Source organism: Cebus imitator, unplaced genomic scaffold (genome assembly GCF_001604975.1).
Source record: "Cebus imitator isolate Cc_AM_T3 unplaced genomic scaffold, Cebus_imitator-1.0 Scaffold159, whole genome shotgun sequence".
In the NCBI taxonomy this organism is placed as follows: Eukaryota; Metazoa; Chordata; class Mammalia; order Primates; family Cebidae; genus Cebus; species Cebus imitator.
Window position 1 is genome coordinate 4,993,863 of NW_016107474.1, and position 11,332 is coordinate 5,005,194.

The following is an 11,332-nucleotide window of genomic DNA, read 5'->3' on the forward strand; positions in this document are numbered from 1 at the left end:
AGGCACCAGAGTGCCTCCATCTGCTGCCCGCCCCACCAGCAGAAGCCTCAACCTTGTTCAGACAATATTCCCTATTGCAGGAGAGAAACAACACTCTTCTGAATACGAGAAACGCTGGAATCTCTATACGCACACACAATAACACAATCTAAAATTAGACATTCATAAAAATAGGGAAATGTGAGGAATACTCAAGAGAAAGAATTCTGAATGGAAGCCAGCCCTAAGAGACCCAGATGCTGAAACCCGCAGACTAGGATCTGAAAGCAGCTATTATTACGATGTTCAAAGATGTAAAAACAAAAATGCTCACAATAAATGAATGGACAGAATTTCAGCAGAGATAAAGAAATTATAAATAAGAACCATACAGAAAATCTAAAACTAAAAATGCAGAAAAAATATTTCTGGTATCAAAACATCCATTAGCATGCCGTACTGGCAGACGGAAAATGACAGAAGGGTATGAAAGCTTGAAGACAGATCAAAAGAAAGTGTCCCATCTGAAGGAGAGAGAACAGAATCTGAGAAATAAACTGAGCTTCAGCTCAGATCTGTGGGACAAGACCACAAGTTTCTCATACATGAAAACTGGAGTCTCAGATGGAGAAGAGAGGGAGAATGAGGAAGAAAGGATACTTCAATACTGGCTGAAAAGTTTATGTTTTATGTTGTAGTGAAAAACAGAAGCTTAGACAAGCCCAGACAACATTTAAAAAAAATAAAAAAATTTTAAAAAAGCAGGCCGGGTACAGTGGCTCACGCCTGTAATCCCAGCACTTTGAGAGGCCAAGACGGGCAGATCATGAGGTCAGGAGTTCAAGACCAGCCCGGCCAACATGGTGAAACCCCGTCTCTACCAAAAATACAAAAAAATTATCCAGGCATGGTGGCATGCCTATAATCCCAGCTACTCAGGAGGCTGAGGCAGAAGAATTGCTTGAACCCGGGTGGCAGAGGTTGCAGTGAGCTGTGATCGCACCACTGCGCTCCAGCTTGGGCAACAGAGCAAGATTCCATCTCAAAAAAACATCAACAACAAAAAAGCAGTAGTTCAGTAAAAAAAGAAGTGAAATAAATACAAGAAAATTACACCAAGGCACATCGTAGACAAACCATTCCAAACCAAAGAGAAAGAGAAAGTCCTCAAAGCAGCCAGAGAAAAATGGCCCATGGCATACAACGATACAAATGCTAGAGGACTTTCCATTAGAAAAACAAGAGCCAGAATATAGCAGAATGACATTGTTAAAGTTAAAACAAAAACTCTCAATGAAGAATTCCATAATTAGCCAGAATGAAGGCGAAACAAAGATATTTTCAGATAAATGAAAAGTGAAATCCACTGTCAGCAGAACTACCCTGAAAGAAATGTGAAAGGAAGTTCGTCAGCTTGATGGGAAATGAGACAAGATGGAAATTCCAATTTTCAGGATAAAATGAAGAGCAGTGCAAATAGTAAATAATATGGATAAAAATCCTAACCCTGTCTTACATGTAGCTGGACCCATGTGACCCCCTACAGGACGGGGCAGAACGGCACCAACAGTGCCTGGTCAATGGCTGACGACGGGTGAGGATGGGGCAGCCCCTGCTCTCGGGCATCTGCCAATCCACAAGGCTGACGACATGCCACCATCAGCCACTAATGCAACATCAGTGGGTTTTAAAAATTCCTGGAAACTGCATAACGGGCTCTCAGGAGATACCATGAGCTGGTCTCGGCACTCCACTGAACGACACAGTGACAAGAGGCTTCAGTGTCACATGGAGTGGCTCAACATTAACTCAGAGTAGAGCCTGAAAAGGTAAAGATGTGCATTGCGTTTCTGTTGCCTCTCTTAACTGGAGGGCTCGTAGAGAGAGCAAAGTATTATTGTCCTCTTATACGATGAAGAACTGGACGACAGAGCTAGACTCCATCTCAGAAAAAAAGCAAAAAAGCAGTAGTTCAGTAAACAAGAAGTGAAATAAATACAAGAAAACTATACCAAGGCACATCACAGACAAACCATTCCAAACTAAAAATAAAGAGCAAATCTTCAAAGCAGCCAGAGAACAGCCACTCCTATGTCTCTAATCATATTTTCTTTAGGGAAATTAAGAAAACAGTCACTCAAATGACTCTCTGTGTCCTGGGGTTCAAATCAGAATCCCTGGCTGAGGAATGCTACAGGCAACCGGCTTAAAATAATGAGCACAGATGGTCCCTGACTGAAGATGGCTGGACTTCATGATTTTTTGACTTTACAACAGTGCAAAAGCAACACACATTCAGTAGAAACTGCTCTGAGTGCCCATACAACCATTCTGTTTTCCACCTTCAGCACAGATTCAATAGATTACATGAGAGATTCAGCACTTGATTATAAAGCAGGCTTTGTGTTAAACAATTCTGTCCACCTGTAGGCTCATGCAGGTGTTCGGAGCACACTTAATGTAGGCTAGGCCATGATGTTTAGCGGGTAAGGTGTATTCAATGCATTGCAACTTACAGCATTTTCAACTTGCAACCCCCACTGTATGCCAAAAAGCATCTATACAATAAAATGAAACTGTCTAATCCAGGTGGAGGGTACTCACTCACTGTGAAATCTTTTTAACTCTACTACGTGTTTGAAAGTCCTCATAATAAAATGTCGGACAAAGAGCCAATGAAGAAATTAAAACTGTCAATACTTCTCAGCAATTCCAGCTGCACACTGGCATCCCAGCATAACCCAGGAAAAGGACAGAGACTGTGGGCAATTTAGAATTTACATTTCATGTAAATTCTCATCTTCTTCAAATTCATGTTCTAATTGTTTGGGATAGATTTTTATTTTTACCAAAAGTACAAGACTTGGGGTTTGATTTTTAGCTCTCTTCAGTTATAACAATGCTGCATGGCAAACACAAACCCTAGGGGCACACAGTTAAAAAAAAAAAAGGCTGAGTTTTAATTGATAACATGGTAAATTCCTATAGATATGACCCACATAAACATGGATTCTTTGGAATCTATAAATTTTAAGAGTGTAAAGGGGTCCTAAGACCAAAAAGGTTGAGAACTGCTGGTATATGAGCAAGTTTAATGAAACTAAAGCTCCTTGTCTCAAAAAAGAAAACTTCCACACATGCTGACCTGGAGCTGCAGCCAGACACCAGGTACAGGGGGTTTACTGGGCTACAATCTCTACTCCTGAACTGGAAAAATTTTGCAATTAACAGGAGAGGAAAAAAAGGGATGATTTCACTCCTTAACGTGTACTTTTAGGCACTGCCCATACCACTGCTGTGTCTTCCACTTCAGCACAGTTGCACCTTTATTTTCCTTTGCTATTTTCTTCTGCCAGTCACAGGGATAAGAGCACCGGCTCTGGCTTTGAATCCCAGGTGACCTCAGGAAAGTTTCTTATCTGTGACTCAGTTCTCCCATCTGTAAAATGGGGTGAAAATCACCACCAAGATCAGTTATAGTTAAACAGGTATAATCAAACTCTTCCAGGGCTGTTTTGAGGATTATTGAAGTTAGTATCTGCCATGTGCTTAGACGGCTATTCCCTGAGCTTTCACGTACTAAGAAATTTTTTAAATGTCTGACCACTCTATAAGCTAAATTGTATCACTTTAAGACTTCTGAAGAAGCAGAGAAAAACCAAAACAGAAGCAGGATACAGAAAAGAAAGACGGAAAATTTTATAGTAATAAAAGTATACAACTTAGAGGGACTTTAGACTTTCTGAAGAGCAATAACTGAGACCCAACAGAATATTAAAAGGATTCGCAAGGAAAGTGACTAATAAAACCAAGTTAACTCGCTTGCCAATTTCTGAACAAAGAAACCATGACTCTCTATGACCAATCAATGGAGAATGCTGCAGATAATTATGAGCAACTGCTCACGGTGGTATCTGAAGCACTGTGGCACTTCAAATGAGAATGGCTACTCGTGGCCTCAGAGCCGACCCACCGGCCTATGCCAGCTTTGCCACAGCTCACATGAGAGTCAGCTCATCCTCTGTCTCTCTGGGGACCAAAGTATGCAGACGAGACAATGACAGATACTCACTATTTTGAAATTATACAGAAAAAAAAAAAAAAAAAGAATGGGGGTGTCAATAATTACATCTTGAAGAAAAAGCAATAGTCCCTTAAGATTCACAGGGTGTGGAGGGCCCAGGTTCCTAGGCTGGACTGCCTGGGGACAAAGGAAGTGGCCTTCCAGGGGAGGCCTGTCTCCTGGGATGGCGTGGGGAAGGAAGAGGAGGAGCCTTTCTGCAGCAGATGGACTCCCTGTAATCCTGGTGCCAAGTGTCCACTCTGGAGTCACAGGACCGTGGTGTCGGCGTCTTCAGGATGAGGTCATGGTAAAGATGTTCGACCAAGAGCCACAGACTCTCCCAAGAGAAGTGGGTAAGACAAAGACTGGTGTGACCTCAGGGGGTTGCTGTGAGGGTCACGTGGGGACAGGAGCCCTCACAGGGCAGCAGTACAAGTTACTGTCTCCATACCATACTGTGCTCACACACATGAACACAGGCTGCAGTTGCTGGGGAAATGGGTCCATCCTGAGTTACAATCTAAAGCAGAGACAGGTGGCTCTCAATGGCTTTGTGAAAATGGGACTTTAGAAATGAAGCAGTTATGAAGCCTGTGGAAAGCATGAACCATTGCGCCAGAGACGGGACAGGGGCAAGCGCACAGGTGAGGTAAGTGTGGCTCTGGGCCTCACATAGCGCACCTGCTAGGAGACAAATTTCTTTGTAAATAACACAGAGAGAGAAGAGGCCAGCAGATGTGGACACAGCTGGCCTCGGTGCCTCCACACCATCGGGCCTCAGGGCAAATGACCCCATTGAAAAGCACCACCCTGGTGTCTCTCTCCCCCCTACTGACGACTCTGCAACCTCACCAGTATTGATTTCACTGGGAATGCATTATCTAGTCCACCTAGTCTTAAAACCACCTTGCTCTCCCCTCCCCAAAGCCTCCTCTACCACGGCATGGTTACCAACTTTGCAGCTGATCACAACACTGCTGAGGCTGACATGCAGAGTCACAGGGGCTCAAGGTCATGCCTCACCACCCACAGTGAGCTGTCCACATTTACATTAGAGAAAAATAAAGACTCGGGGCCTCAGGCACATTAGCCACGTTTCAAGTGCGCAGAAGGCAGGTGTGGCTGGGGACGACCAAGTCGGTGCAGACAGAAAACACTCCATCACTGCAGAGAACGCTTCAGGACAACACCACTCTAGTGATTAAGGCTGATTTCCATGTGGGGTGGGAGGAGGGTGTAAAATGTATTCCTCCCACCTTTTTTTTTTTTTGAGATGGAGTCTCGCTGTGTTGCCCAGACTGAAATGTAATGGCACAATCTTGGCTCACTGCAACCTCCACCTCCTGGGTTCAAGCGATTCTGCTGCCTCAGCCTCCCAAGTAGGTGGGATTACAGGTGTGCGTCACCAGGCCCATCTAATTTTTTTTTTTTTTTTTTTTTGAGATAGAGTCTGGCTCTGTCACCCAGGCTGGAATGCAATGACGCAACACTGGCTCACTGCAACCTCCATCTCCTGGGTTCAAGCAATTTGCCTGCCTCAGCCTTCCAAGTAGCTGGGATTACAGGCATGCACCACCATGCCTAATTTTGTATTTTTAGTATAGACAGGGTTTATCCATCTCTACTAAATTGGTCATGCTGGTCTCAAACTCCCAACCTCAGGTGATCCACCCCTTTGACCTACCAAAGTGCTGGGATTACGGGCACCCACCACCATACCCTGCTAATTTTTGCATTTTTAGTAGAGACAGGGTTTCACCATGTTGTCCAGGCAGGTCTCGAACTCCTGACCTCAAGTGATCTGCCCGCCTCAGCCTCCCAAAGTGCTGGGATTACAGGTGTGAGCCACCACACCTGGATTTCTCCTAATAAACATCAATAGTTGAAATTTTTAAAGCCAAAGTATATTCACATACTGTTTATAGAATTTAGAAAAATACATATTAGCATTTATGAAGGATCTGAAAGCCTTTAACAATGTCCTCTCTGGGATATGGGGAGTGCCCACCCTCCATCTGTCGAATGTCCTCCTGAAGCAGAGGTGCGCAACTCACCTTTGCTGTGTTTTCCCAAGGGCCTCTTGGGCAGCGACTCCTCCGTGGAATGTGCTGATGTGTGCAGGGCATTCTCCAAACTGTTACTGATGCTGCTGACAGGGGCCTCGGTTCTTGGAGTGATCTGAGGGAACAGAAGCAGAATCATCTTATTTTCTCCCACAGAGTTAATAGGGCACAATTTTATTTGTTAATTAAGTCTTTCATAATTACCTCGGTTTCAATTTTTCTGCAAGACACATATTACTAAGCGTAATAATAAGCTTTCCCCAAGAAAATTTTACCTACTACCCTCCACTGAAAGTGTAAAAGAGCTCAGACAACTTGAGCCAGACACAGGGGCATATGTCTTGTGGCTGGGATTCATTGGGGTACAGAGAAACTATGTTAGCCAAAGAGGCCTGGTGTGGTGCCTCACATCTGTAATCCCAGCACTTGGGGAGGCTGAGGTGGGTGGATCTCTTGAGTTCAGGACTTCAAGCCCAACCTGGCCAACACAGTGAAACCCCATCTCTACTGAAAATATAATGGGCGTGGTGGCAGGTGCCTGCAGTCCCAGCTCCTCGGGAGGTGGAGATGGAAGATCACTAGAACCCAGGAGGTGGAGGTTGTAGTGAGCTGAGATGGCAACACTGCACTCCAGCCTGGGCAACATAGTGAGACAGACTCCAAAAAAAAAAAAAAAAAAAAAAACTATGTTAGCCAAGGTGCTGTGGAATTATGTATTCCTATTTGAGGCAAAAATTTATTTTCATATCTCTTCAAATCAAATAGTTATCTATAAAACTAATTATACAGCAGGACTTAACACTTTCCTCCTATAAATCTTGAATAAATCATAAAATGCTCTAAAAACAACAGCACGGAACAGAATACAACTGCATCTATTTGGGGTACAGTTTGAAAAAGTGTATCTTAAAATTACAACACAATTCCATTTCTAGAAATTCATCAAAGTCCTCACACATGAGAAAAAGATCTGACGGGGTGTGCCCACTGCTGTAGTGTCTGTGATGGAGAAAGCAGGGCACACCCTCAGTCTCCACTGACAGAGACCCACTAAGCACAGACAGTGCACCTGCAGATGAGGCCGCCCGCAAGCTGTAGGTGGGGGAGGCCCTCCTGACCACCAGTGCTTCCAACACACACCAAGCGCTGAAACAACCCAGGTGCTAGCCAGCCTTGTCCCACCCCTCCTGTTTCCTGGGTAAGTGACGATGTGAGTGTGTGAATAAGCTGGAAGGGGCCCAGAGGGGTGAGATGAGGAGGGCTGCAATAACTTTAATCCCTCCATCAGTATTTTACAAGTTCACAGCCAAAATACATTTGTAACTTATAGGGTTTAGAAGAATAAAAATGGCCATTGCTGGAACTTCTTTACAGTCTGAACGTATTTCACAATCTCAGAGGATATGAGAAAGAGGCGTAAGATTTTAAAGTTCGTCAGAAGAGACAATAAGCATTGCTTCATTCGCAGTACAGGAAAGTGCGCAGGACAGACAAGCAGCCTGAAAAATGGCCTGACCTCTCCAGACTCCACTTCTTCTTTCATCTCATACTTGGACGGTAGGTGGCAGTTGACAAAGACATCCCCTAAGTTCACCCGAAAGCACAGATCCCAGCGCTTCGCTGAAGCCTGGCCAGGCAGGCGGGGCCTTGCCCTCAGGTGGGATGAAAGCAGAGGCAGAGGCCGAGTTAGGAGGAAAGGGTGGAGACTGCTGCCACTCCAGTAGGACCAGCACCTGCTGTATCCCACAGACAGTGAGCTGCAGGGGCCACACCCAAGTCCACAGCGAGATCCCCTGCCCCCCAGCAGGAAGCCCTCCTGGGCTGTTCATGTAGGGAGAGGGACTAACAGATCCCACGCAACTCAACAGATGCCTTCCAAGAAAAGCAACTCGTCACAAGGCTACATAATTAGGAAGTTTATATAACTCGAGAAAATAAGGCCGGGCACAACGGCTCACGGCTGTAATCCCAGCACTTGGGGAGGCTGAGGCAGGAGGACTGCTTGAGCATAGGAGTTTGACATCGTCCTGGGCAACACAGCGAGACCCTGTCTCTATTTAAATTTTTAGAAAAGAAAAAAAAAATCCTAGCCATCCAGTAACTGCTCCAGAAAGTCAATTCTTTGGATAACATTACATGTTATCAAAAAAATTAAACATTTGGTATTATTTATATTTGTAACTTATATTGGTTGATTTCCCTCTGATTTAACAAAGTCTCTTTCATTATTCAGTGGTAGGAGACCCCAGAAATGAACTCCTTTCCCATTAAAGATAATAGAACCACTACAAGATACAAATCTTACACAAGGAGATTTTTAGTCCCAAATAATAATATATATTACTTTGAGAGACAACCCAGGAGGGCAACATATTAACTATATGAGAAACACAGCTGAGACCGGGCACAGTGGCTCACACCTGTAATCCCAGTACTTTGGGAGGCCGAGGAGGGTGGATCACCTGAGGTCAGGAGTTCGAGACCAGCCTGACCAACATGGTGAAACCTCCTCTCTACTAAAAATGCAAAATTAGCCAGGCGTGGTGGTGCATGCCTGTAATCCCAGCTACTCAGGAGGCTGAGGCAGGACAATCACTTGAACCCGGGAGGTAGAGGTTGCAGTGAGCCCAGACTACGCCACTGCACTCTAGCCTGGGCAACAAGAATCAAACTCCATCAAAAAGCAGGACGGGGCGGGGAGGAGAGGGGAGGGGAGGAGAGAAAAAAAGGAAGGAAACACACACATACACAGCTGGGTACAGTGGTTCACACCTGTAACTACAGCACTTTGGGAGGCCAAAGCAGAAGGATCACTTGAGGCGAGGAGTTCAAGATCAGCCTGGGCAACATATCGAGACCCCATCTCTACAAAAACACAAAAATCAGCTGTGGGTCGTGGCGTGTGCCTGCAATCCCAGCTACTTGGGAGGCTAAGGTGGGAGAACTGCTTGAGCCCGGGAGTTTAAAGCTGCAGTGAGATATGACTGCACCACTGCACTCCAGCCTGGGAGATAGTGAGACCTTGCCTCAAAAAAACAAAAGAAACAGAACCACAGCAGAGTGCATTCAATTTGGTCTGATGCCTGATTCATGAACCTCCACATTCTCTTAGCTGCTTTAGTACCTACTCTAAGTCCTAGTTCTAAGAAGGAAAAATGAGCTGTCTTTTCTTTTTCTTAAGAGACCAAGTCTTGGCTGGGCACAGTGGCTCACACCTGTAATCCCAGCACTTTGGGAGGCCAAGGTGTGCAGATCACGAGGTCAGGAATTTGAGATGAGCCTGGCCAAAATAGTGAAACCCCATCTCTACTAAAAATACAAAAATTAGCCGGGCATAGTGGTGTGCACCTGTAATCCCAGTTACTTGGTAGGCTGAGGCAGGAGAATTGCTTGAACCCAGGAGGCAGAAGTTAAAGTAAGCCAAGATCGTGTCACTGCAACTCCAGCCTGGGTGAGAGACTCCGTCTCAGGGGGAGAAAATGGCAAAAAAAAAAAAAAAAGAGAGAGAGAGACTTGCAGTGGCACAATCATAGCTCACAGCAGCTACGACCTCCTGGGCTCAAGTGATCCACCTCAGCCTCCTGAGTAACTGGGACCACAGGTGCAGACCACCACGCACAGCTGAGAGTGAGCTGTCTTGACAACCATCATTAGCAGTTCCAACTTTACTAGCTAGCGGTGAACCTCCTTGCCCCAAAAGAAACGTGTGATTAGTGCGTTCCCGCACACAGATATTGCCTACCCGCCCTAAAAGACTCCAAACAGCTCCAAGGGAAAGCCAGCCTCCCAACTCTCACCCTGCTCGGGTGGAGGGGGAGAGGAGGGCTGAGCAGAGGAGAGCACAGCCTTGGAGAGGAAGAGAGCGGTACTGATTAGTGCTTCTCAGCCTCAACAGCACACTGGAACCCCAAGCCCTGAGAAGACGACATCCCACACTCCCCGTCAAAATCACAGTTTCTGGAAACGGGGCTTCTTTGGTTATGTGCCTGAAGCTCTCTGGTGATTCTAATTTGCAGCCAGGCTGAGAACCAACCATGACCCCAAGTCCAGGTTTTATACTGCACCCACCATCCGGTCAATTCCTGGCAAGGACAAAGAGGAAACCCAGAGAAAACAGGAAGTCCTTTCCCCGCACAGGCAGGAAGAGCTAAAGGCTGTAGGTCTGCCTGCCACAACCACAAGTGGAAGGGGAAAGCCCATGAGCCACCCTAGCAAAACACAGGCACCACTGCATCTGACATCAAGACAGGAAGGAAAACTCCTTAAAATGGCAACTGCTGGAAAAGAAAGACCTATTTTCCCCGGTATATTTTCCCAGGGCATTTCTTCTTAGTTTTCCAAATGTTCACTTTTTCCAGCCAAGCCTTTATCATAACTTTGCTCCTTTGTTTACATTGAAAGCTGTCTTTACTTGTGTTTCCCAGAAATGCTGTTTTGGGGTTATTTTCGGTGAAGTTAATTTGCTCCATGTGACCTATGTTCGACTCAAATGCTCTCTGACTCAGGCTCACCCACAGGACTCGTCATCTGCCCTGATGTGCACGAGAGGGAAGACTGACCAACTGCAAATGCTGCCTTCTGCTACTGCTAGGAAGGGAACGAGACACGGCTTGCCCTCCAACACAGCCAGCCTCTTCCCATGACCCATAAAGACCCTCTGCCCGGCCCCTACAGCCTGACGTCCAGTCCTACCCCAACCCTTCCCTCCATGCACTGCCGCCCTGGGCAGTGCAGTCACATTGGCCTGCGGCCCTCGCACTGGCTGTCCCCTCTGCGGGAAGTGACCCCTGCGCCTTCCCATCTATCCTCAGATGTCTTCCTTAGCACGACTCCTCAATGCTGAGCAAGGCAGGGCTGTTTCTGGTCTGCTTTGTTCACCGATGTGCCTTTGTGTTTCTAACCGGGCGTGGCATGAAGTAGGTCTTTAATAAGGCTCTGTAAAATGCATCACTATATCACCAAATTTTAATGACATTCAGAATCACACACATTGAAAAGTACTTCTGTTTCAAAGAAAAATTTCTGCCATCTACATTATGTAACAGACAATCAGAGTGTTCCACCAGCTCTACAAAGCACTAACCCAGGAATGAAATATGACTCTGAGGCAAACTACGGGTAGTCATGGGGCACACCCAGCTCTGTGGCTCTTCCAGGAAAGCCGACTGAGGCTCCACACTGGCCGCACATCTAGGGGCAGCTGGACTCAGGCAGCTCGGACCTGGCT

The 11,332-nt window shown here is 45.9% G+C and overlaps 1 protein-coding gene across 2 annotated transcripts in view; it reads right to left on the reverse strand.

Annotated features, from left to right (window-relative positions):
- ZCCHC14 (zinc finger CCHC-type containing 14) overlaps positions 1–11,332 on the reverse strand; it is an 80,397-nt gene that overhangs the window by 44,832 nt on the left and 24,233 nt on the right. For both annotated transcript variants that reach the window (XM_017543674.2, XM_017543673.2), the window contains exon 2: positions 6,097–6,220. In XM_017543674.2, coding sequence (XP_017399163.1) covers positions 6,097–6,220 — 124 coding nt within the window. The remainder of the gene's footprint in view (positions 1–6,096; positions 6,221–11,332) is intronic.